Here is a 26,099-nt window from a genome sequence, read left to right as displayed (position 1 = left end):
GAAATAAATCAGCAAGGGTAGGCGGCTCTGAGTGTTAGGTAACACACCATTACTTGTCTGGGTGAGATGTATTTTGCATTCACATTTTTAAATTGTATTAATTTTTTGAGTTTCATTAGGTAATATGGAGTCACCACCAAAGGCTATCGAAGAACCAGGACTGTCAGCTAATTTGACAACTGAGGTAAGACCATTAGCTCAGTAAGTCTTGACTGGAAGTGGTGTGTGCTGTTGGCCATGCATACATAATCAGTGTTCAGCCTTTTCTCATACTCGTGACACATGGTGGTGTTATTGTCACCCTGTGGGTAAAAAGCTAAGAACTACAGTAATCGTAGTAAAAAGTGTCATTGTCAGTTCCGTCTCCTCAAGGCAAACATGGAGTCACCTTCAGTTTCTCTGTCATCTGTGTTTAATATGCTGTCAACAAAACATGAGTCCATGACTTTCTCTTCCCATAGCTACCACCCTCACCTCAGTGACTGCTTTAATGGCTTCCCATTCGACTTGGACTTCTGTTCCAGCCCATCTTATGGTTGACATACCATGCACAATGTTTGTCAAAACAGAAATTGGGTCTTGTCGTAGCTCTGCTTAAATTTCCATGGTTTCATATTTTGAATAAAATTGTTCTTATTTTTATTATACCTGTACTATACACAATTTTCACTCTTGTTTCTTATGAAAGACAAGCTGGCAGTGAATGGGGGGTTACCCCAAAAGGGCTTTGGGCAGGTAATAAGGAGCATTTGTAAAAGGACACTGGTGCAGAATTCTGGAAGTAGAGTTCAAGTTTATTGGAAGAGAAAGGAGAGAAAAACTAGGCAAAGAGATGGGATGGGTGATACTGTGGTACACCAGGCTCCCAGCTGTCTGGCAAGGTAGCGGGACCAATCAGGAAGGACCACGTGTATTGTGCTAAACTATAGTTTTAATCTTTTGCAGTAAGAGAAATATTGATGGGTGAAATGTGAGATTAGACTGATCATTCCTGTATTTTTAAATGTTGATGTGCTCAGTTTTCAATTCATGGGAAGGTAGATTTTAAATTGCTTCTAGATGTTGGGTCGGGGGGGGGGGGGGGGGGGAGTATTGTCACCACAGTTGCCAGCTAGTCTCACCTTACTTATTTTTGTGGTGATTTGGATTTTGTAGGCATCTGTGCGTTCAGAGGAAAATACAAATCATGAAGTTGCAGCAGCGTCTGAAAACCCCTGTGTTGGAAGGCCGAATGGATCGGGTAGGCTGCTTTTAGCAGTTGTTCACACTGTCTGTCCCTGCATGTATTTTGATGTTTCGTTGAAGCCTAAAGTTGGTAGATTTATAGTAAAACACTGACAGACTATGAATTTGCCTCTCACTTTTTAAAATAGTTCAGAGAAAATTCTTCATTCTTTTTCCTTTTTTTGTTAAAAATTTATTTAAAATTTTGTTGATGTGGATGAGTGGGTGTGTACATGAATGCATGCAGGTGACTTGGGAAGCCAGAGCTGTCAGATCTTCTCCAGCTGGAGTTAGAAGCACTTGTAAGTCACTTTATAAGTGCACTGGGAACTGAACTTGAGTCTTCTGGAAGAGCAGTACACCGCATAACTGTTGAACTCTCCCTTGAGCCACACATTCTTTCGTTTTTAACATACACTTTTCTTATCCTGTTTTATGGAGGGTTATTGTTTAAATATGACCTCTCCAAATAATCGTGTCGGGGACAGGTGCTTTATTCCTGCATGTTTCTCCATGCCCCTACTGCCCTTCCCGGGACTATTGCAGCGTGTTCCCAACAACCCATCACGTGCCCACTTGACCACCTTGGCTCTCAGCCCTAGAACTCTGGCTTTTGCCCTAGTGACAACACAAAACCTCTCTCAGCTTGCATCACCTTTTAGTCTACAGCACTCTCTGTTGTGAGCCACAATGCTTTTAGGGGAAAGTCTCAGAATTAGAAAGGAAATGGCCTTAGGAGCCTTCTAAACAGAAATTCACATAATCCTCAAAGACTACAACAGATGCTAAGTCATTCATGCTGAAGTTAAATAATCCAAAACATGAATAAATTAGTTCAATGTGTATGGCTGTTTCAATAGTGCATAACGTTCACTGTCTAGAAGGAAATATTTGTGCATTCTCAGTCTTTGGTTCCCATAGCTAGCTTTAGACTGTTTTACTGTGTTTAGGTACAATTCAATAAGAGATCTATTTACTTAGAAGGAAGCTGTTTAAAAGAAAAATGTATATTCTGTCATTGTTGAGGAGAAACAGTAGGCTTTGTACTTCAAGTTCCAAAGATTATAAACAGACCATTGCTGTGTGAGGGGAAAGGCTCTAACCTTTCATCTGATGGCATTATTTTTAAATGAGCCAGTGTTAACTGCAGCTTAGCAGATAACATTAAGGTCTTTCACCTTTTCTTTAGCTCCAGATGACTGAAATAGTTAAGTCACTGCATGACTTAATGGGCTACAGACATTATTATAAAAACACAAGCTGTTTTTCTGATAATATGCAGAACTCAGATTGTAAAAACTGATTGGTTAGAGCTTTATGATCCACAAGAATACAGGTCACTTGACATTGTCTTATTCAGTTCCTCTGCTCTGGAACTCTTTAATAAAATGTGTTGCTCCACATTTCAAACACAGTGTTGTTTCCTTGTGTCTCATTTTGTTTTTGAACAGGTGAGCAGGTGAAGGAAGCTTCATTGGTGAGTGAATCACAAAATGTAAGTAACTGTAAAAGTTTGGTCTGTTGATGGTTCGTTTTTTGTTTGAGGATGAGGAGAGAGGAGAACTAGTATGTGAGGAGTCTGTACCGGAGGCCATCTGGTAGTGTGTTCTCCACTCATGCAGACAGCAGCTTTCCCTTGACCTCTTCCACAGTCACCTACATGCTATGCTAAAGAACTCTGAGCTTGCTGCTTTCTATTACAATAGAATTACACATTCAGTTGTAATATCTTAAATCTTTCTGGCTATAGACAAAAGAGTTTTTAGTTTGAGAGTTAGACTTCACTTTATGCTGGTAGAAAGCTTGTCTGAAGAGACTGAACTGTGATTGTAATAAACATTTTCCCCAGTTGTAATTCTCATAATTGCTTTGAATCCCTCGAAAGTTTTATTTTTGTTTTGCCTCAGTGTATATGTAGGGAACATGACACCAGAGGTGAACATTTGATAAAATGCTCACAAATCTCCCTTAGCCATGCTTTCCAGAACATCCATTTATTCTGGAAGAAATGGAGAGTTTTGCTTACTTCTAGGCACTGTGACGTCATCGGAGTCTTTACCTGAACTCATTGAACTGCCTAGCTTTGTACCTAGACGCTCACAGACTATGCTGTAAAGGAGAAGCCCCTGTGATGGGGCTCTGATTTGCCCTCCAAGCTGAAACCTACAGCACCAGACAGTGTGTGTCACCCCATCACCCCAAATCCCCAGCAGAGTACAACCTCCAGTAGTCATGAGGGTCTGTAGCTAGGGTTGTAAAATGTTGTTGGACATCGAGACTGTGTAGTTTACAATAAAGTATGGTTGACAAAATTTGCCAAATAGGCAATTTTATGACAAAAAAACACTTCAGAGTTTTGATGGGTCTTGCTGTTGTTTGAGATTTTCTAACTTTTTGAGACACGATCTTGCTATATAACCTGTTACTTGATATATAGACCAGCTGGCCTCAAGCTTATGGCAATCCTTCTGCCTCACCCTCCCCAGTGCTAGGATTTCACATGTGTGCACTGCACACAGCTCAGAGTTTTTAAAGATAAAGAAGACTTGTGAGAGCTCTTTGAGTGGAAGAGAATTCAGAACTTTAATTTTTTTCTTTCTTATTTTGCTTTTTCCAAAATCATTTTAAAGATCATGAGAATAAACATTAAAGCATGATAACTTACTAAGTTAGAATTTTTTCACAAAGAAGACCCTCTGTATCCTTGAGCTTCTGGGTAAACTGAAGAGAACATGGCAGTATTGTCGTAAACAGCCAGGTTCCACACATGCCTTTTTATCTGCTGTTAAGTTTACTTGAGACTATCCATAACGAACCCTTTTATTGTATATTTAGGTTGAAAAATCAGACTCAAAGATCAATGAAGAAATTCACTATGAATCTCGAAACAAAGGAGGTAAGTTAATGAATTCCACAGTGGTAATTTTAGTACTAATTATAATTATCATTTATTGAGAGTCTTCTATGCTCTATTACTTCACAGTTGTTCTTGTGTAGTTTATGCAGTCCAATAAAGTGAACACTAAGCATCATATTTTTAGTTAAGGAAATAGCTTAGAGAGCTTTAGTAATTTGGACATATGACTAAGAAGTGGTATTTGACCTTAACTAACTACAGGACCTTTACCAGTAACCTCACAGTGGGTTCAGTCCTGTGTTGGAGCAAAGTACATAGTCTCCTGTGATTTTTATGGTAGAAATATGAAATGCTACGCCATACTTCTGGCTGAGCATTTGTTAATTAACTTCTCACTGTCTTAATGTAACAACAGATCAGGAAGTTGCATTTATGTGAGTCAGTCCTTGTTACACATAACCTTTGAAGGCCACTAGCTCTCAAAGAGAGAATTTTTTTCTCAGCCAGCATGTGAAGTTTTGTTGGTTTCTGCTAATTTTGTTGATTCTGTAATCCAAGATTGGAGAAAGATTTATATATTATACACTTAGTTCTCATAATTGCCTTGAATTGTATTTTAGATAACAGTAAAACAGTGACGTTGATTGATAGACACTCAAGCACATCACAACATTTATCATACCTTAAGACTTAGCATATTTGTCTCACTCACCTATTAAAATGTTACAGATGTAGTGAGTCCCCATAATAGGATTTCCTAGTCACAATCTCTTTCTCTTTTATCCCACACAAAGGGAACCACTGTTCTGCATTTACTAGGTATGATTTTAGTTTCATAAAATACGTAGCATATGTTGCCTGGTTTAGGTGAATGGTAACCACATTTTATAAACCATTTCCACTTTCTATTTGCCTACTTTGCAGTATGTTCTGAGGTTCTATCCTCTTTATTGTACATAAGTCCAGTTACTTTACTGTAATGCTAGTTAGTATTCCATTGTATGAATATGCCATGGTTATTTTTTTTTTTTTTTTTTTTGCTTCTGTTACTGGTGAACATTCCAATATTTTGCAGCTTTTCTTAGTTACAAAGTACGACTTTGCATGTCTCTGTCCTTCAAAATATGAGCAGTGTCCTGTGTCTCTAGATTTGCTCGGTTATGAGCACATCTTCAGTATACCGAATGCTAGCTTTTCTTCAAGTGGCCTAGTTGTCACTTCACACTTGTGTTGTGCTGACCTTGTTAGGCTGTGATGCTTGCTGATCTGATGGCTGTTGTGCAGTACTTCATGGGGATTCTTTGGAGACTCCTAACACTGTTTGGCTACAAAGCTGAAGGAAGGCCTTGAAAGTCTGCTGGGCAAAATTCAGTTTTGTGGCACTGGCATAGTCCGTTCCTGCTTGGGCCTGTTTATTCACATTTAACACTGATAAACAATGGAACTTCCCTAACAGCATTTTTGGGAGAATACCTCAAAAACCACCTGAACTGTCGTCCACCGTGCCTAGTACACAACTGCTACACAAAGGGATGACTAGACAGTTTTTCCCAACCACATGCACAAACACCCAAATGTTTTATTTCAGAGACTTACGATGGTTTTTCTAATTGTACTTACTATTCAGAAATGCTCAGTGGTCAAAAAGACAGCACGGAAGCCCTAAGCGGTGGCAGCATTGAAGCAGATCCTGAAGAGGTGTGTTGCATAGCTTACTTACTCAAGCGTTTGTGTGTTGTATGTACGGTTTCCGCTGTGTGAGCAAAGGTGTTAGAGAGATTCTTATTTCAAAAAAGAAAGAAAGAAAGGTTCTATTTTTGTTTTGTTTGTACTTTGATCAGTTATTTGAAAGTTTCATGTATGTTTTGATCATATTTGCCCTCCCCACTTCTTTCCCGCCCTCCTGTCTTCTCCTAAAAGTTCTTCAAAGCCAATTTGTGCTGCCCAACTATTATTTCTTTGTATAAATTAAATGGATGTTAGAGTGGTGTGTATCACATATCATTTGAGCTTGCTTACACTGTTGTAATGCTTAGGTGCTGTGTCCCTGTTGTGTGTTCAAAGTGCACTGGTTTGCATTACCTTTCATGGTGATTACCTCAGTCTAAGTAAAGGTGCCAACATTTCTTTTTCTTTTCTTTCTTTTTGTTGTTGTTGTTGTTTTGCTTTATTGAGGCAGGTTTCTCTGTGTAGCCTTGGTTGTCCTGAAACTCTCTCTATAGACCAGGCTGGCCTCAAACTCATAGAAATCCACCTGCCTCTTCCTCCCGAGTGCAGGGATTAAAGATATGTGATACCACCACCCACCAGGTGCCAGAATTTCTAATAACTTTTTTTTAATGTACTTACTTACTGCAAATGATAGAAATTATTACTATGTGTCCTACTTTAACTGATTGGATGCAGATCCTGCTGCCTGTAACATGGCCATTGTCAATTCCAGGTTGAAGAAGAAGAAGAAAGACACATGTCTGGAAGAAACAGAAAGCAGCATTACCCCTCCTCAGAAGATGAACTAGGTATTCACATGAGCTTCTGTACTAGATGTCCAAAAAGTTATATTCATAGCTAATGACGTGGGACAATAAAACAATCCATGAAGATAGTAACTTTGCTTTATAAATACTTTTGAGGCTAATTTGAGACACCAATAGGATCTTTTCAGACATAGATCCAGAAATTAGACTATTTCCTGGAGAAAACCCAACTTGAGGACATGTCACAAATCTCTGTTATAAGGGCACATAAGTGGCACTGAATGCTATGATTTTTGCTGTGGGCAGATACCAAGCAAAGCTAGTGAGATATTTTAGCCAAGGCACATGAGATAATGCATCTGTGTCACCTTGTTGATGTTATGGCCTGTAACACAGCCAGATGATAGAACTTTCTACATTAGTGGCTGTCCCATAGTTATTTATCTGTATAATGGCTAGTGGGTACTAGAGGATGGTGGGCATTTGGATATGGTCAGTGTGGATGAAAGACTGAATTTTTTTCATTAATATTTTTTTTCAGTGTATTAGTTAATATGGGCCACAGTAATAAATCTAAATACATAATGGCACAGCACCATGATGCTTTCTGTCTTAATGCTGGGCCTGATGGCATGGACCTGGAAGCTCAGCTTCTCGAGAGACTGAGCAGCAGGACATTAGGTCCAGGCGTAGCAGCTACTGAGTAAGACTGAAATACATGTTGCTAGTGACTGCCATGTCAGACAGTGCCTGACACAGAGTAGAAATTCATTAAATACTTAAGTGAACATATGAGAAAATACAGTTTTCTCCTTTTTAAGTAGAAGCATGTGATTATTTTGTAGTAATAAATAACTCACATTTTACATTCGGATACTATACATGGTTCTTTATGTGCAGTCCCAGGTTATCCTCATAGCATCTAGTAAATATAGGCTAAAGCTGAGAGGTTTCCTTTACTTCCCCCAGCAGCCTGCTCGCACAGCCCAGGTCCCGCTCAAGGCCATGCTTCTTGGGTTGAGCTTTTTCAAGGAAGTGAAGTACCAGTGTCCCTGGGACTCCATGTGCCCAGCCCTTCCTACTAGACCTCATGGTACCATGTGGACTTCAGGGTGGGATTGTTTTTTGTTTTTGAGACAAGGTCTTGAGATGTAGCCTAGACTGGCCCTGGACTGACAATACTCCTCCCTGCCTCCATTCCTGAGTTCAGGGGTAAACTATCATGCCCTGATAACATTTGGAGATTTTTTTATGCTCTCTTTCTTCGGCAAGCCAAAGACCAATGCTGAGTGTTCAACCATTGCTGAGTGCTCAAATCCCAAACATTTCAAATATATTTAGAATAACTTTGGGCTTTAGTGTATCACAGACCTAAAAAAAAATCGGCAACTGCCCTAAAATAGAACTGTATTTCATTTTCAGTTAGTTTTTGTTCTTTTGTGATTCTTTTGTGATTTACAGATGATAGCCCAGATGTCCTGGTTTCCAGAATAGAAACAGCACCGAGACAGTATTCTGAAACTGAGCCACATGACACAAAGGTATTTTTCTACTGATTAGTTCTAAATTTGGAGGGAGGGAGATAGCCTAATTGCATCACTGTGAATACTTACAATTTTTATTCTATTATCCTTACATCATGTATCTAACAATAACCAGCTTGTTATAAAAGATATATAAATTTGCTACTTTATAATCATAAACTGCAAGATTGTAGTAGTATGACAGTTAGATTTGATGTTCACTTATGACTTTGTTCAGTGATCTTGCTTATTTCTCAGCATTTCAAGATGCTTTCTTCCAGCTCTGATGTGCTTTTAGCATAGATGTACTTGCACCAGTGGTGATATGTGTTACTTAGAAATGTTGATATGTTACCTCTGAATACTTTCTGCCTCAAGTCCAGCAGCCCTGGATCTGCACTTTTCCCATAGCTCTTACATTTGTGCCGGGATTTAGAGGAGCAGCTTGTGGGTCCTTGCCTTCCCTCTGCTCCCCTTCCTGCTTGTCCCAGATTTGCACACTTCCTGCTGGGGACCTCTTGAGTAATATCTTCTGTCTCTCTTGCCCATGTTATTTTTCTCCACCTAGTTCTAGTTTTATGCAAATATAACAGCTGACTTCCAGCGCACTACAGGAATTCTTGTGTCTGCAAGAACTGGTGAACTAAATAAAAAGAAAGGACTCTTAAAAACCAAAGAAGGAAAAGTGGCATAGTACAATGAATTTCAGTGGGTGTGTACCTAGAAAAGAAATAGGCTTTTAATTCATTCCTCATTGCCTTGTTCACAACTAGATGATAAGGTAATACTTTCAAATTAATAGAGAAGCAGTTTGAAGGAGATTTCCCCCCCCCCAATTTCATATAAGTTTTTAAATAATGAATTTAAGTAAAATCTGATAGCTCAGCGATAAAGCATTTGCATAGAGTGCATAGGACCCTGGACTCTATCTTCAGTCCTTCAACATAAAAAAGCATCCATAGATAATATTTTCAATATTATATAATGGTATTTTCCTGCACAGAAGCTGTGTTCAGAAGCTATTTAATGTCCCATTTTACAGTAATGCTGTCTGTAGACTAGTCTACTAGGTTGGGAGTGATTTTTTACCTTTCCTATGACAGCTCATGAAATAAAGATGTATCACTTTTAGAAGCAATAAGTCATTGGTATGGCAAGACTAAAAGAAGTTAAAAATTGAATTTGGAAAAATTCCAGGCACTGGGGAAATGGAAAACAGAATAAAAATGAGTTCCTGCATGTCATTGGGAGCTGGTGGAATTCTTGAGGGACCCAGTGCTTGTTCTGTAAGAATCATCCCTAACCGGATATATAGTCTATCCTAGACACGAAAACTGGACAGCATCTTCAGCCACATGTGAACTGGAGCAAACATCAACTAACACAGACACACCTCTGTCCTTCCACCTTTCAGCACTTGAAAAGGGTCAAGGTTGGAAGTCACTAGATACATGAGGGCAAATTAAATAGCTTGCTCTAGAGACAGCTGTTAGGCGTTTTTAGGTGGGCTGAACTTCCATATTCTAAGCCTGTGCCCTCCCAAGCTGAAAGAGTGGTAAGCCACTAGAACAGCTGTTCCCAACCTGTGGGTCGCGACCCCTTTGGGGACGTTGAATAACCCTTTCACAGCAGTTGCCTAAGACTATCAGAAAAAATTATGGTTATGAAGTAGCAATGAAAATAATTTTGTGGTTGGGGGTTACCACAACATGAGGAACTGTATTAAAGGGTCACAGCATTAGGAAAGTTGAGAACCACTACTCTAGAATATTAATTAAATGACAGAACTGCTTTTAATTCTACTTTCTGTTTAAAATTATTCTAAAATTCTCTGTGAATAATGTAGAAACTAGCCCTGGTGTCTGCAGTCACTGAGCTACATTGTCAGTCATGGTCTGTAACTCCTTGTCTTGGTCCTGGTCATGTAGTATTTTCAAGATACCCTAGGGAAAGCTGGGAGTTCCGCAGGTGAGAGAACTTGAGAATGATCTGCGTTTAGCATCATGTGATTAGAATTTACAGGTAATCAGTTAAGAGAACTTGCAGGATCTGTTAGCTTAGTGTTAACTGGAATGACCCTCCACACTAGATACTTAGGGCTCCTACAAAGAAACCATTCATTATATAGTCACAGACAAATGAAAAACGCCTGAGCTCACACTGCTATCACTAGGAGATAACACAAGCTCCTTGTCTTCCTTATTACTAGGGAGAAGGGATCTGCCTCAAAGTAGGCCAGAAACTCAAATGTTTAGAAAGCCTTAAGTATGGTATAATGTGAATATTTTTGCTTTGTATTTATACCTCCTTAAGTTTCTGAAAAGTGGGCCAGCAAGATGGCTTAGTGGGTAAAGGCACTGCTGTCCAGTCTGACAGCCTGAATTCAAATCCCAAGACCCACACAGTGCAAGGGGAGAAGTGACTCCTGAAAAGTCCTCTGACCTCCATACATGTGCCATGTGTGTGCACTTAAGCACATGCAAAAAATAAATAACATAAAACACCTGGTGACACTGAGTGCCTTTGTGAAGGGAGGGATGTAAGGCAATCCTAGACCCTCCAGTGCCACAAAGAAAAAAGAAAGGAAAGAAATGAGGATAATAATGGGTCATTCAAAAAGTAATTTAAATTTAAAATAATGGAAATTACTTATAGTTATATAAAAGACCATTAAAGCAGTAAAATTGAAACTTGAATTTTTTAATCTTGATCTCCTCCTACTTTGGCTACTTTTTTGAGCATGTTAGTGCTGTAAACATTTTGTGGAGTTTTGTTTTGTTTTGTTTAAACTGTAACTTAGGTTTTAGTTGACATAAAAACTGTGTGTGTGTGTGTGTGTGAAAAGAGAGAGAGAGAGAGAGAGAGAGAGAGAGAGAGAGAGAGAGAGAGAGAGAGTGTGTGTATGGTAAGATACCGTGTTGCAGTGTGGTACATATATAAGTGCAGGGTTCAAATAAAAATGAACTTATTTGTTTCTTTAAATATTATTGCTTCATTGTGGTAGAAAACACTCAGCATTCTGTCTTCCCGTTTTTAATATAATACATTGCCACTATCTGTGTCATGCTACTGTGTAGAACACCAGAATTGATCTTCCTATTACTTAGTAATACTTGACTAATCAAAAGACATTTTCAAAACACATGCCAGAAATAGATTTTTTTGTTGTTGTTCTCATCCCTTTCCTACTCAACAGAAACAGCTTTTTTTTTTTTAACTCATCAAGTTCAATTTGTACTACCCATATATTCTTGAATGCATGGCCTTCCACTGGAGCATGATAAACCTACCAGGGGAAACACTTTAAAGAAAACTGACTTGTAGCTAGAGTTTTCCTGCCTGGCCCACGGTCAGGGCAAATCTCTCTCACCCGCCAGTCCCACAGCCACTCAGACCCAACCAAGTAAACACAGACACTTATATTGGTTACAAACTATATGGCCGTGGCAGGCTTCTTTTTAACTGTTCTTACAGCTTAAATTAATCCATTTCTATTGATCTATACCTTGCCACATGGCTCGTGGCTTACGGGCATCTTCACATACGGCTTATCATGGTGGCGGCTGGCAGTGTCTCCCCTCAGCCTTCCACTTCCCAGAATTCTTCTCCTTGTCCCGCCTATACTTCCTGCCTAGCCAATGGCCAATCAGTGATTTATTTACTGACCAATCAGCAACACACTTGACATACAGGCCATCCCACAGCACTGACTCTCCCTCTCCCAGTAGCTATTAGTTGCCAATAGTTGGACTTCAGATCTGTCTTCCCTCTCCATGCTGGGATTTTATTTGGCCTGAGATTGCACCACAGGGCTTGTGATTTCATATGTGGTGCTTCCCTGCTGTGTCCGAAGTACACTGTTTCCCTGTAGCGATCCACCACCTCTGGCTCTTACAGTCTTTCTGCCCCTTCTTCTGTGAAGATCCCTGAGCCTTGGGAGGAGGGGATATGATGTAGATGTCCCATTGAGGGCTAAGCAGTCAACAGTCTTTTATTCTCTGCACTTTGGCCAGTTGTAGATCTCTGTGTTGATCTCTATCTACTACAAATAGAAGCTTCTCTGATGAGGGTTAAGAGGTGCATCTATGGGTATAATAAATAAGTCATTAAGAGTCAGTTTAATACTGTGTCCATTTAGCAGAAATAGTAGTAGGTTCTCTAGTCACAAGTTCTTGGCCCGGCAATAGTCCAGGTATGAGTTTCATCATATGGAGTGGGACTTTAATCAGAAGGTGGTTGGTTGCTTCCGTGATGTTTATGCCACTGTTGCAACTTATGGCCAGTCATTGTTGTAGCTGGCAGGGTTCACTTGATGTTTCATGCTCAAAACTGATTTCAATTAAACGTGAATAATTTAACTGTTAGGGATTACTACTCTAAATTAGCTCATCTGAATCCCCAGATGTTCTTTTTGGCATATTCCCTTACTCCTTCCCTATACCTTTCTCCTCTACCACTCCATAAAGAAATGTAATTTATAATAATTCTTCCTTTGAAGTTTCTCTTAAAAAGAAAAAGTACATTTTAGAGGAAGAAAATAAAACTAACCCTGACCTTGGTATTTTGTATCTAAACTTGCTTTTCTGCCTTCAGTTTTTTTAATCTCTTTTTAACAGTTCCACTAACTGCAATAATGGTTATGTTTTTAAAAACATTTATCAAACTATTCTGTATGACAACTAGGACATTGTTGTTGAGAGAGACTCAGGGGAGTATGAATGGAGACAAAGTTAAATTTGAAAATGAAGTCTCTGGTCTTGTTCAACTTCTCCACAGGAAGAGAACTCTGGGGATCTGGAGGAATTCTCTAAAACAAGTTCAAAAAAAAACAGTACTGCCCTGGACGACAGAGGTGGGTGAAAGCCCTGCTTGTGGGTGCTGGGGGCTCAGCCAATGCTAAACATCACTGTGGGAGCCCATTTTCAGGTTCCTAGTGGCTTTACCCAGCAGGTCCACATAGAGGGGATGATTAGACCACCGGCCTGAGTGCAGGTGTCTGAGATGGTCTGCACTTGACTGTGCTGGGGGAGGTCTTTTGCTCCACCCCTTGGCATTTCTGTAAATACCCTGGGGCAAAAACAGTCAGGGCCAGTTGGAATAGGTTCCAGGCCCTCTTGAGGGTATCCTGTATTTTCTGTTTATCTCCACATTCTAAATCCTTCTATCTAATATTTCCTGCTGCTCTCACTCAAGAAAACTCTGGAGAACTGTGGGGTTGGTGGGTGGCCGTCCCACACTTCACCTGCTGGGATGTCCTTTTGCCCATTTGCTCCCCCCCCCCAAGATAGTACAGTACCTTAGGCTTAAGTTTGTAAAGTTGGGGATCATTTTAATTTGGATCCTTTTCTCAAAGTATGCTGTTTCTTAAATAACTGTAATCAGGCTTATTAGTTTTAATAATGAAGGTATGCAAATGAAGTATGTGTGTGTATGTGCATCTACGTGTGCACACGTATGTGTCTGAGACTGTGCAGATCCTCTGAGGTGTGATGAAAGTTTATCTGGTTACCAGCATTGCATTGAGCTCTGCCTTTTCCCCCAGATGACCTTAGTGGCAGTGAGGGTACAGGCGAAAAGATTGAGCTGAATGAAGATGATATCAAGTCACAGGAGGTGAGAATTGGTTTTCCTATTGATTCTCTCCAAAATGACATCCAAATGTGTCCTGTGCCTCTACATGAGTTTTTCATAAGTACTTTTCAGCCAGTTTTAGTGCAGTAGGACACTGTTCCAACAGTATGCTTTATTAATGTCATTCTGATTAATTGTGTTCTTTTTGTCTGATTTCATCAAAGCGTTTATGTGAAACCTACTTATGTCATCATTACATAGGGTCAGTCCAGTACTCTACAGGGACACTGTCAGGTTCCTGGCCTAGCAGCTTAGCACTGCAGGAGCAAATGGGGAAATGGGAGCAGCAGGAGGAGGGCCAAGGAGACCCAGCATGGTGAGGCAAAGTCACGGGTTCACAAGAGGCTGTGTCTTTACCAAGTCTATGCCAGCCATACCTGCTTCCAGCCTAGTCATTCACAGGGAGCTTCTGGGTCAGAGAATAACAGTGGCCTGAGAGAGCCCTCTAAGTCCAAACTAGCCATTGCTAGTTTACCAACTCTTTAATTTAACAGTTTCTTGTGAGAAACTCACTAGATTTTTTTTTTTTTTCCCTGTAGGAGATAACATTTGACCACAAGTAGCTTGAACCAAATCCCAGTTTAAGTGGACATACATAGTTCTTGTCTGGGACAACACTCACTAAGCTCTTGTTACTCCTGTGGGACTCTGGACTCATAGGACTGTCACACTCACTAAGCAGGGGGACTGCAGTGAGAGTAAATGCAAGACCTTCAACATCATGTCTAAGCCGGGTTTTATTCCTGTTAGTAACGGGACTCTGAATTGATACAGTGGGGAGTAAGTTATTCTTTGACTACTGGGGATTTTTTCTCATGTCTCTCTTAGGACGATCAGCCGATAATTATTAAAAGGAGAAGAGGAAGACCTCGAAAATACCCGACAGAAACAGCCTTGAAAACGAGTAGGTGTTTGGCTCATTTTCAAGTCATACACAAGAACTTTCTGAACTGACCATCTAAGTAATTTTTTATTATTATTATTATTTTAGAAGAAGATTCCAAAACAGAGACTGGCATTACCTCTGTAAGTAATTGCAAAAGATGAGAAAAAAAAAAAACATTCAAATACGTGCTCTTGGCCTGTGAACATCTAGTGTTGTAAACTACTTTAAGTACTTCAAAAGACTTTCTTAAAATGTGGGCTAGCCATTCAGATGATGCCTTGATTAGTAGTATCTTCCTATGGACAGAGTTTTAATAGCCATTATTAAGCCTGTTCCATCAATTCCTAGAAGCTCAGTTATGTAAAATTAGAGAGCCTTGGTTAAAATACAGAAGTTCACTGTTTTGTGTGGTTTTGAGTAGTGACTTTCCATGGGAAGTTTCTGATGACTTTTGCTGCCTTATGATTTTCTCTTGAATTGTTTTTAGACTGAATATACACTGATTTTAGAGCAGGGGAATTATTAATGCTGTTTGTGTGGGTGTGGGTATAGTGTGTGTTCATGTGGGAGCACACATATGTGAATGCATGCATGTGCATATGCACATGAAGGCCAGAGATTGACATCAGGTGTCTTCCTTACAACTCCCCATCTTATTTTTTGAGGCAGGGTCTCTCCATTATCCTATAGCTCATGATTCAGATAGGTTGGCTGACCAGTGAACTCCCAGGATCCACCTGCCTCTCCCACCAACTCTGGGTTACAAATGTTCATCACTGCACCCAGGTCTTTACACAGGTGCTGGGATCCCAACCTCTAGAGCAGGCACTTTATTAAGTCAGCCATCTTCCAGTACTGCTACTTTATTTCTTTGAATGTTCTTCTCTTTGACTCTGAAGAACATACCCGGTGAAATCATTATATGAGGATTTCATTCCATGTACTTGAATGGCAGTGAGTAGTGGCCTAGAAAACATCACTTTGGATTTAAACCTCAGCTTTGTCACTTCCTCCCAGACCTGTGGCCTGCAGCCAGTCATGTGAGCCTTCAAGACTGCTTTCTTGGCTGTAAAGAAGCACAGTGCTGTAGTACCTAAAGTACTTCTCTCCTAGTACATAAGACTGCAGAGTGCGAGAGCCACATGTGAAAGCGCTTGTTGGCCTCAGGGAAAACTGACAGTTTGGACATTTCACTATTCTGGCAGTCTCCAGAGTTGCAGCACGGTGGTGGGAGGATACTCGTCAGAGATTATTCGGAAACATGGGCACCCATACGTGCCAGCTCTGCTGGACCAGCCACAAGAAATAGGTCCCCATTATTCTGATAATGTATTAAGTAAATGTCTTAAAATTTACTGGTTGCCTTCCTATATGATAATGACAAACTGTTCATTTTAATTTTTACTCATTTAAACTTAGGTAGAACAGTCTCCACCTAGCAGCAAACTGAAAGCCAGCCAAGCAGGTATGTACCAAGAATTCCTCAGCCTGTGATCTAAGGAGCTACTATGTTTTCAGTTCATGCACAAGGACTGTTCAGAGTAGTTTTCTAAATAAGAGATTTTTCCTAATTGAGCAGGGAATCTAGCCTGGATGTTAAGGGAGATTTTGTTGTTTCTCCATGAAATGAGTTGACTTTTGGTTAAAAAAGAAAGTTACATTTACTTACTGTTTTTTTTTCTTTAGTCGGAGTTTCAGTCTGGGGCATTGTCATCACAAAAGGGCAAGACTGTAGAAAGCAAAATAGTGAAGGAAGGCTGAAGAGAAATCACTGCAGTAGCCAAGCTGTAGATTGAGGTGAAATGGAAGAAGTAGCTCTTTGGAGCACTGTTACCATGGAAGCAGAGGCACATCCCAAGAAACTAAGCTCAGAGGAATAATAATGTCTGAAAGAACCCTCTGTACCCTACAGACTTGAGATCTTAAAAAGATGAAATCATTTCAAGTATTTTGTCCTCATTCCAAAGGGAAGAAAAATATCACAAAATATTGATACTGCTTGCCCCTGGATGGGAGGCTAATAGAAATAGAAGCATTCCTTATTATTTAGTCTGCCTTGTTCAGATTTTTTAATGGGTTGTACATTTTAATCTCCTAGCTTAAGGATTTTTAAATGAAAGAAAAAACTGTCAGTGGGCTTAAGGTTGATAATATGAAAAGAGGGTGAATATGGCAGCTGTTTGTGTAACTTGGGAAAGCTTACAGTCTGGTCAGCAAGATACAGCAAGTACATAAGCGTGTATACAGGTTTTACACACCTACTTATCTATAAGCTTTGATCATGCTTCGTGTTTTTTCTTGTCTCTTGGTAAATGAAGGTTGTTCTGTTGTTTGGGTTTTCTGTTTTTTGTGGGTTTTTTTGCTTTTGTTGTTGTTGTTTTTATTTTTGTTTTGCTAAGAGAGGAACAATCTGCTTCTGTTTAGTTTGTAACCTGCTTTTATTATAGTATTTAAATCCTTAGGAGAAGTCTTCATACCTTGGACTCATTATAAAGATTGTGATCCATGTGATTATGTGGTGATTTTGCTTTTTTGTTATTTTCTAAGTCTGGGTAATAATGACCAGCTTAGGACAGACTTCTTTGATCTTATTGGAATAACTTTTCTATGTTCCTTAGTGTAATGAACCTTCAGAAAAGAGAAAATACTCTTCTCTTCATCTATGAGGAATAGACCCTTTGAAGCCCAGAGTGGTGGCCTAGGCTACAAAATTAGACACTATCCCCACCCCCCAAAAAATACTCTTGAGTTTTTGAGTACTAGCCCATAATTTTATATTGAAATAATATACTACATTATCTTTCTGTTTCTTACCATAATGTGTTCTCAGAAAATTGTAACATCTACATAAGACAGATGTTTAAAGAATAAAGTGTAGTCTACCAACAGACTTATAACGCATTTATTGCCTTGTTTGTTTCCGTGATGTGTGTATCTGGAGTGAAAAGAGTCCAAATACCACTCTACTCCTGAACTGCACGACTGAACAAGTTATAGAAACCAAGTTATTCAAGCCGCTTCATCCAAACTGTAAACTGAGGTTGAAGTATTTATAGAGCAGTACTGAGATTTAGAAAAAGCATCTCTATTCAAAAATCTGAAATGCTTCAGAATCCCAAACTTTTCCGGTGTTGACATGATAAAGTGGAAATTTCCATAGCTGCCCTGTGGATTGCTCTCAGAATACAGACACACCAAAAATACTGCATAATATTACGTTCTAGCCATGTGGATGAGGTATATAGGAAATATAAGTGCATTTTATATTTTTTTTTAATATGTATGTGTGAGAGTAGGGCAAGGTGATGTACTTGTGTGCATGTATGTCTGCCCCTGCACATGGAGATCGGAGGAAAGCCTCAAGTGTCATCGTCAAGAATGTCATCTGCTTGGAAATCACCAGTTAGGGTAGACTGGCTGGCCACGAGCCACAGGCATTCTGTCCACCTCACCAGCATGTTGGTTCGAGGGTCTGAAATTGGGTCCTCATGCTTTCAAAGCAGGCGTTTTACTGACTGAGCTAGCCACCTCCCAAACCCCCAATTTTATCTTTACATGTGGGTCACCTTCCTAAGATCTTTCTTTATGGTATTTGCTGATATTCCCAAATCTGGGGGGAAAAAATCCAAAATAACTAATTGTGTAACAGTGTATTAGCATTGGAATAAAGACAGATAAAACAGGTCAGACCTGCTGAAATTTAATTTCTGTTTTTTTAAAGATGAGACCAATAAAGAAGCAGCCAGCCTACAAGAAAGAAATACAAGCAATGTAAGTGCTAGTTTTCTAATTAAAGTGTCTCTTGTAGAAATAAACTTAATAAATGCTCAGCTAACCACCCTTTCAACTTTAATACGGTGCTTCTAGGATGATAGTGAAGAAAAAGCAAGTATGCGGCGGAGAGGAAGAAAGCCCAAACGCTCATTGACTTCATCAGATGATGCTGGTATAAGTCTAATTCTCTCTCTCTCTTTAGAAAACAGGCCAATTTTTTTAAAAAAAAGAAAGAAAGAAAAAGAAATGGGGGAGGTGCTTAGTCTTACTGCAACTTAATATACCATGTTTTGCTGATACTCATGGGAGACCTGCCCTTTCCTAAACAGAAACAGAGGAGGAGTAGATTGCAGAGAAGGAAGCCAGGGGGAAGGGTCCTGGGAGAAGAGGAGAAAGGGGAAACTTTGGCCAGGATGTTAGACAGACAGACAGATAGATAGATAGATAGATAGATAGGTTTATTGTGAAAAATGGAACAAAGTAAATAGAGGAAAAAACAAAAAGCACAAGAAATAGATACATCTATACATTGTTAATTACAGTCTTATTTTTTCAAAAATTACGCTTTTTTAAAAAGTACTTTTTAGATGAAGAAAAATCAAGCCGGATGCAACTAGAATTAATGTTGCATAAATGTGTGTGAAATGGCTCTAATCCCTGCCAGAAATGGCACAGCCAGATGCTTTCCTGAGTTCGTGTGAAGTTTTTGCAAATGCTGGCTGTGAGCTGCATAAGTAAACTATCCCAAATGTGTTTGAGATTAAGGTAAACAGTTGTGAATTGCAAGTACTGAGACCAAAAGGAAGTGGAAAAGCACTTCTTCTGCTTCCAAGTTGCTAAGACCCTAAGTTCTACTCCATGACTGTCCTGGGGAAGCGTCTTTGGGAATTGTATAGTCCAGGTGTTACCCTTCTGTCTGAACAGAATCCTCAGAGCCAGAAAGAAAGCGCCAGAAATCAGTTTCTGAAACATCTGAGGACAAAAAAGATCAGGAGTCTGATGAGGAAGAGGAAGAAGAGGAGGAGGATGAGCCCTTGGGAGCCACCACGAGATCTACCACTAGATCAGAGGCCCAGAGGTAATGGGAACAACCAAGAGCCTCCAGAGCCTTCAGCAGCTGCTCTGTCTGGAAGCAGCTCTGGGTGTCATGGGACTCTGTTGAAGCCATTTCCTTTCCGTGTTCTCGTCTCTACTGTATCATCTCATGGAGAATGTGTTTTCTGTCTCAGTTGCTGGGAGATTACTTCAAAGTCTTTGCCTGGTTTAAGAGCTTGTTTGATGAAACCTGTCAATTCTCTCCAGACATTTTTAAGCATCTGCTTTCTCAGACACTGTGCTGAGGACCATGAGGGAGCCCAGAGGCCCACACACAGCCATCACCTGTGCTGACCCTGATGAACTGCCTGAGTTTGTGTGTTCCCCTAAAGTATGTTCTATCAAACCCTAGTAGAGTCACAAAACTTTGGGAGTGGGGAAGGAGGACCTAGCATGTGGTCACATGAGTTTGAAGAAGCCAGTGAGTTCTCTCTGCTTCTTCTGTTAAAGGACATGAAATAAAATTAATTATTTTAGGCTTGGCAAGGTCCTAAAGGAAGGAAACCTATTGTAGTATTTGCCCACAAGACTCGTCCCCAGCTCCTCCCTGTCACTGCACCTGTTAACACCAGCAGTGCCCCTTCCTACTGCATTCTTTGAGAGATAATGTGTGGCTGCACTGCATAGTTCTCCCTATTGTTCACCACTGTTGCCAGAGCAGGAGTATTCCAGTTTTACTGTCATTCATACACTTTTGACCTTGGCACAATCTTCTGTAACTTCGTTCTCCAAAACTAATCAAAAAGGTCTGAAATATTTACTTTGAAGATTTACCATTAACATCTGTCCCCATAATAATAAAATAACACTGTATCATGTTTACAAAAAGACTTAAATTCATCCCATTTCTAAAGCATCCAAACTTAGACATTATTAGCCTTTAGCAACATGGTTTGATTTCTCAAAAGAGTGAGATTATTTAAAGACAAAAGACAAAATCAAGGAGCTCATATGACTAAAGTTAAAATAGCCTAATGTTTGGGCTTCTGGAGGGAGAGGGGTTGCAGAGAAGGGACAGCTGACATGAATAGGAGTCACTGAACCAAGAGTTCTGCTGAGAGAGTGAACATGCCAGAGTGCAGTACCCTATCTCATTAGTACCTCTGCCTCCCTCTTACACAATCCTAGAAGTCCTTCAGTGTAGTGGGCTCAACTACAGAGCGTTGCTTAGACTTTCTGTCTTCCAGACTATATCCAACAATCACTAGCAGGTTTGCCTTCAATACAATAGCCAAATTGCGTTATATACATGTATGGTATTGTTTTAAGAATAAGGAAAATACATTTCTAAAAGAATAAGTCATGTAATTTATAGGTTAGTGATCATGAGTTATCAGTGTTGTCAGTGTTCTTTAGGAACATGATATTTACTAACAGATGCTTTTCTGTTAGGTTTAAATTTCTCAACATCTGTTGGTTGGTCCCAGAGCTCTGGTATCTTTGTGGTTTCCTGGGTCTTCAGTGTCGGATGTACACTCTGATCCTCTAGTACTGCTAACCTTGGGCTCCTAAGCCACAGCAGCTCCTCTGTGTTGGTCCTGCTCTTGCACAGACCTTGGGCAGGCGAACCTCTTCCTCCCTGGCCTTCTCTTCCTGTGCACTATAGAAGCCAGCCTCCCTGTGACTTCTTGTTTCAAGTTCATCTCTTTGTCCCTCGTAATGATTCCCCTTACATATTTAGGGCAGTTTCCAGGCCTTCTTCTTGTCCTGAGCTTCCTTGTCACCTTATCATTGTTTGCTCTCTAGTCTATCTCTCTCTAAGAAACAAATGCTCTACACCAGGTGTGGACCAAATAATCCAGAAGGCTTCTTCTGATCTTATAGATACTGATTTCATCCAAATTGGAGTTTCTAGTTCTTAGTTTGTATACTAAAAGTAAATCCATTTTCTTCCTTTTCTGGAAAGTCAGCTCTTTCTAATCTGATTTCTTTCTTGTATAACTGACTACTTGGAGCATCAGCATTTAGTGCTGTGTGCCATGCTTTCAGTAACTTCAGGGTCTTACTCTGTTTTAATGAGCTCTTTGGTGCCCTTGTCTGCCAATATATTTGCTATTTTCAGAGTCATCTTCTAAATTATGGTAAAATGTGCAAAGGAAAAGCAGAGACAGTGCCCTGAAGGTAGAGTTAGTCCTGGCTGACACTGAAGTCTTTACTAGCAATGATCAAGAGACCCTGTCCCTTTGATTCTTTGAGTATCCATAGCTGTCTTGCCTGTGAGAAGTCTCTTCCTTTCCAGTAGTCCATGGCCTAGAGAATCCAGTGCTACCATTGCCCAGTGTCTCTATAATGTGTTTCAGAAAGCATCATAGCAAGCCATCTACACGTGCAACATCCAAACTTGGCATCCCAGAAACAGTTTCTCCTAGAAATCGCCAAAACTTAGCAAAAGAGAAGTTACCTACCATCGAAAAAGTTAGTAAATCTCCCCCATTAGGAAGGTAAGTCCCTGCCTGCGCTTCAAGTTGTTAACTCCCAAGTAACGTTTTTCCTATTTTCCTAAGAGTATCTGTCTCACCAGATAGCTGTCTTGGGGGTTCATGGGTTTCCAGAAATCGGAAGGCCTAAAATGAAAGTGCCATCAGTGGCTTTGCCATGTAGCCCAGCCATACAGGTTTGTCCTTGACTCTTGTGAGCCTTACTGGCCAACTCTCCTGTATAGAGACTGAAGTCAGGCATGTTTCTTCTCAAGTGATTGCATGTCTGAATGCTTAGTTCAGTCTGCACAGTGTGGGGAAGCACGTCACAGCTTAGAGTCATTTCAGGTTTAGAGTATTGTAGAGGTAACAGAACAAATGCGCTCTCAGACAGCTCCCTGCAGCTTGCACCTTGCACCGCAGCCTGGTTCACCTCTGCTTCCCACAGTCCTCCTTCTTTGCCTCTGCTGTGCTAAGGCAGTGGGTGCTCACTGCCTGCCTCGGTGAGTCAGGTCCGTCCTTTCAAGCCCCTCTCCTACAGGGCCTCCTCTCTGCTGCAGCCCATTCTCATCTTCTATTGCATCTGCAGTCGGCACTAAACAGTTGGTAATGGCAGGTGGCAGTGGTGTAGGTAGCCTAATTTTGCTTCTCCCCCTTAACTGTTGTTTCTTCCTTGATGTCGGGAACTTGTCTTGCTCTTTGTATATGGTAACATTCATAAACAAAAGATGATTCCATGAATACAAAGATTGTTCTGCACTCTCTTACAGTGTCTGATCTTCATAGCACACTTGTAATATGTGTGTACTCTTACCCACCAGTCTTAGAAAGGAAGAAAATTCTCTCATCCTTGTTGGGTGAGATGAAATATTCATCCTTATTTTCTATGTGTGTGTCAGAGTAGCAGGACAGTCTGGATGCACATTTCTCAGAATTGAGTGTGCAGAGAAATCACATAGTGGACATGCCAAGTGTGTCTGTTAAGCATTGGGCCTGTGAGCCTGTACTTCCAATAGGCTTCTGGGTATAAGGAAAGGGCTTAATCAACATATCAGCTCCCACAAATGGAGAGAAGGAGCCTGACTAGAGATTCTGCTCCCTGCTAACAACTCACAACACAACACTGGTTCCTGTTCCACAGCAGCTCTACAGTAACTTAGTGTTCCCTGTGGCCAGTGGCTTCCCATATCACAACTTGTAATGGGTTATTAATGGACATCTTCCTTAGCTGTACTCAGATCATTCATAGATAACCTGTAAGAACCATTCATTTGCAACACCATTCAACTCAATATGTTTTCTTTTGCTGTCAGAAGAACAACAAGCATGTCTTCTCAGCAATAAACATGCATTTCTTCCTGTCCTGCACCTTTAGTTTTCCAGTTCTTTAATTTGTCTATAAAAACTTGCTGCTTGCTTACCATATGGTGAGCAGATACTGGCAGTCTGGTTAGATACCATGTTTAATATTAGCAGCTGCCCAGAGAAATGTCTTTTCTAATGACAGAAATGAATGTGTGTAAGACTTTCAAAGTCTCGATTGCAACCCACAGCTAATGTGTCACAGTGCAGCTGGTGCTCAGATTTTAGCTACTGTAACAGACAAATGCTCACTAGTAAAACTTTATAGGTATGGTGACAGTGGCATTTTCTGTCATCCTCTGCTACCACATTGCTATAACTATTGATTGTAACCCACAGTCTGAAAAAGCAGAGGAGATGACTTATAATGGCTAGTGCTATGGTAAAAGTCTAAAGCACTGTATAGTTTCTAGGGAGGAAGCTGCTTGTGTTGTGGCTCTGTACTGTGGAAGGCTTCCCAGAGGAGGGCTTTTGAACTGGAGTTGAACAAAAAGAAATTTGGTCAGGAGGGTTGTATAGAATAATAAGAAAAAGGGAAGAAGTGGGCATATGGCTCAGTTGGTAGAGTGCTTGGCTTGCCTAGAGGGCATGAAGTCCTGGGTTGGATTCCCAGCACTGCATAAACTGGGCATAATGGTGCATGCATGTAATCACATCACCATCAGAAGCTGGGAGATCATAAGTTCAGAGTCATCTTATGCTTCCTATGCTACATAGGGAGTTCAAGGCCTGCCTAGGCTACGTGACACTTTATCTCAAAAAGGAAAAAGAAATCACTTGTCAAAACATGGAGAAAGATGAGTTATTTGTTTGAGCATAGCAGTGCTTGGACAGCACTGCAGTCTGGAGTGCTCAAAGTAGAGAGCTGGCTGTGTGAAGACATGCACTAGGTGCTGGACTGCTTTGTCCTCAAAGCTTCAGAGAGCCAACAAGAGCTGTACATGTCTGAGGATGGTGGCATGATTGAGTTCAGTTACCATGCTCCTCGAAACCCCCTACCATGCCAGCTGGCTTCCCTAGTACTACCCTGTGCAGCATGGTTTCAACTGTCGGATGCTAGGTTGACATTCTGCTGTGTTCCTGCTCATTGCTTCAAGTGGGGACTGTGTGTATCAGTAGAACAAGGGTCTAGGAAAGGATGGTGACAAGACCAAGGTCAGCACCTCAGGGTGGTAGGGCTGGGACAGAATGCAGGCTTCTGTGCTCCTCCAGAGCCCCATCTGTGCTCTGCTTAAGGTTGGTAAAGAACCAGACCGTTCCAGGCATTTCTAGTATTAAATACCGGTGTCATGTTTTAAAGAACTCCCAGGTTATTTGAGGCAACCAATTTGAACTCTCCTCATTGTCTTGGCTTTTGTTAAATGCAGATCAAAGGTGCAGCTCTCTCCTTCTGTCAAGCGCAAGAGAGAAGTCAGCCCTCCTGGAGCTCGAACAAGAGGCCAGCAGAAAGTGGACGAAACCCCTCTGAAAAAGGCGAAGCGGTAATGCTGACTGCCCTGGCCCTGGCTTCCTGAAGAACAACCCAGTGGAGAGAAAAGGGACAAGCCTCGCCCCATGGGCTTTTTCTTTTTTAAAACCAGAAAAGGATTTGCATGTGCTATAAGTTCCTAGGTGCAAGCTTGTTCTTATGATGTTTTAAACAGCTTTATAAACCATTGTTCATAGACGGTATTATGTACAGTCACTTCAGATACAAGAAAACAAGTTTACTTTGTATCTGAACTCAGCAAAGTAGGTATATATTTTAACAGTGGAAATTGGGGTTTCCCAATGTGACACATCACTAATGCAATCCTTCCAGCCCATCAGACACCAGGCTGCCCCCTGGGGATCTGTGTATAGTATATAAACATGTAAAAATAGGCTGTATTTTAATCAATGTATGATGCTAATCAATGAACACTTTATTTATTTTACAGAGAAATCTTATCTGTGAACTTTACTATATATCTGTTTATTTTATTTTATTATTTTTTTTAATGAAAAGAGGGTTTTAAATGCTATGCAGTCGTTAGTAGAAGAGTTCTAGGACTCTGCCTGCCCTGTAACTATCTGCATATGGCCTGGCAGGAAACAGAAATTCACGCATGCATCCAAGTAAAGTAGTTTAGGTGAAGAACGGACTCCGCTGCTTTCCGTCCACAGTCGTGACTGTTTTCTAAGAATGTAACTTGTTTTTCAATAACCCTTGCTCTGTGGCTTTACCACCAGCTCCATTAATGTAAATGACTGGTTCAGGTAAAGCTGCATCCTACACCCTCTGGGGGTCCATTCCTCTCTGTGCTGTTCCCAAGCCTCTGCCACTGTCTCCATCCTGTCTGTGAAGATGAGATTGCCCCAGTCTACTCAGCTTCAAGATGTCATGTTGTTTTATACAGTTATTTCAGCATAGAAACTGGTTTTATCACCAGGTTCTTTTTTAAACATGTTTTAACTCCCATAATGAACAAACTGTCCAACTTAAGTTTTTCATAAAATAACGTTTTCTTAAGATCAGATCTGTTTCTTGCAATGATATGATGAGTTGCCAAATGATTGAGATCATTTTAAATGCTCTGTTCATAGTCTTGTTTTATAATTAAAATTTACATTCACTGTTGTGTGGGTTTTTCATTGTTTTGGGGTTTTTTTTCTTTTTTTTTAAATTTGGGTTTTATTTTATTGTTTTGACTCTTAATGTAAGGTGGATATTCTTGTCATTTTACATTGTTTCTTACTGAAATTTTATATATAAATTATAAAATGTTTCCCTAAAACTTGAGTGACAAGAATTTTTTTTCCTGGTGTCTTAAAAGCCACTTATAGTTAGAAGTAAGACTGGATTCCAGCAGTCCTGCTTCCTAGAGTAACAAT

The 26,099-nt window shown here is 40.3% G+C and overlaps 1 protein-coding gene across 1 annotated transcript in view; it reads left to right on the top strand.

The window, feature by feature from the left end:
* Bod1l1 (biorientation of chromosomes in cell division 1 like 1) overlaps positions 1 to 25,845 on the top strand; it is a 55,242-nt gene extending 29,397 nt beyond the window's left edge. Inside the window, exons 11-27 of the mRNA XM_059275815.1 lie at positions 120 to 184; positions 1,156 to 1,240; positions 2,676 to 2,719; positions 4,060 to 4,120; positions 5,709 to 5,779; positions 6,525 to 6,600; positions 8,020 to 8,099; positions 12,858 to 12,933; positions 13,624 to 13,694; positions 14,541 to 14,616; positions 14,704 to 14,738; positions 16,018 to 16,063; positions 18,320 to 18,369; positions 18,466 to 18,544; positions 19,297 to 19,450; positions 21,768 to 21,908; positions 24,614 to 25,845. Coding sequence (XP_059131798.1) covers positions 120 to 184; positions 1,156 to 1,240; positions 2,676 to 2,719; positions 4,060 to 4,120; positions 5,709 to 5,779; positions 6,525 to 6,600; positions 8,020 to 8,099; positions 12,858 to 12,933; positions 13,624 to 13,694; positions 14,541 to 14,616; positions 14,704 to 14,738; positions 16,018 to 16,063; positions 18,320 to 18,369; positions 18,466 to 18,544; positions 19,297 to 19,450; positions 21,768 to 21,908; positions 24,614 to 24,731 — 1,328 coding nt within the window. The 3' untranslated portion in view covers positions 24,732 to 25,845. The remainder of the gene's footprint in view (positions 1 to 119; positions 185 to 1,155; positions 1,241 to 2,675; positions 2,720 to 4,059; positions 4,121 to 5,708; positions 5,780 to 6,524; positions 6,601 to 8,019; positions 8,100 to 12,857; positions 12,934 to 13,623; positions 13,695 to 14,540; positions 14,617 to 14,703; positions 14,739 to 16,017; positions 16,064 to 18,319; positions 18,370 to 18,465; positions 18,545 to 19,296; positions 19,451 to 21,767; positions 21,909 to 24,613) is intronic.
* Positions 25,846 to 26,099: the final 254 nt, after the last annotated feature.

Source organism: Peromyscus eremicus, chromosome 10 (genome assembly GCF_949786415.1).
Source record: "Peromyscus eremicus chromosome 10, PerEre_H2_v1, whole genome shotgun sequence".
Taxonomy (NCBI): Eukaryota; Metazoa; Chordata; class Mammalia; order Rodentia; family Cricetidae; genus Peromyscus; species Peromyscus eremicus.
The sequence above is the reverse complement of the archived record's forward strand: the minus strand, read 5'-3'. Positions and strand labels throughout refer to the sequence as shown.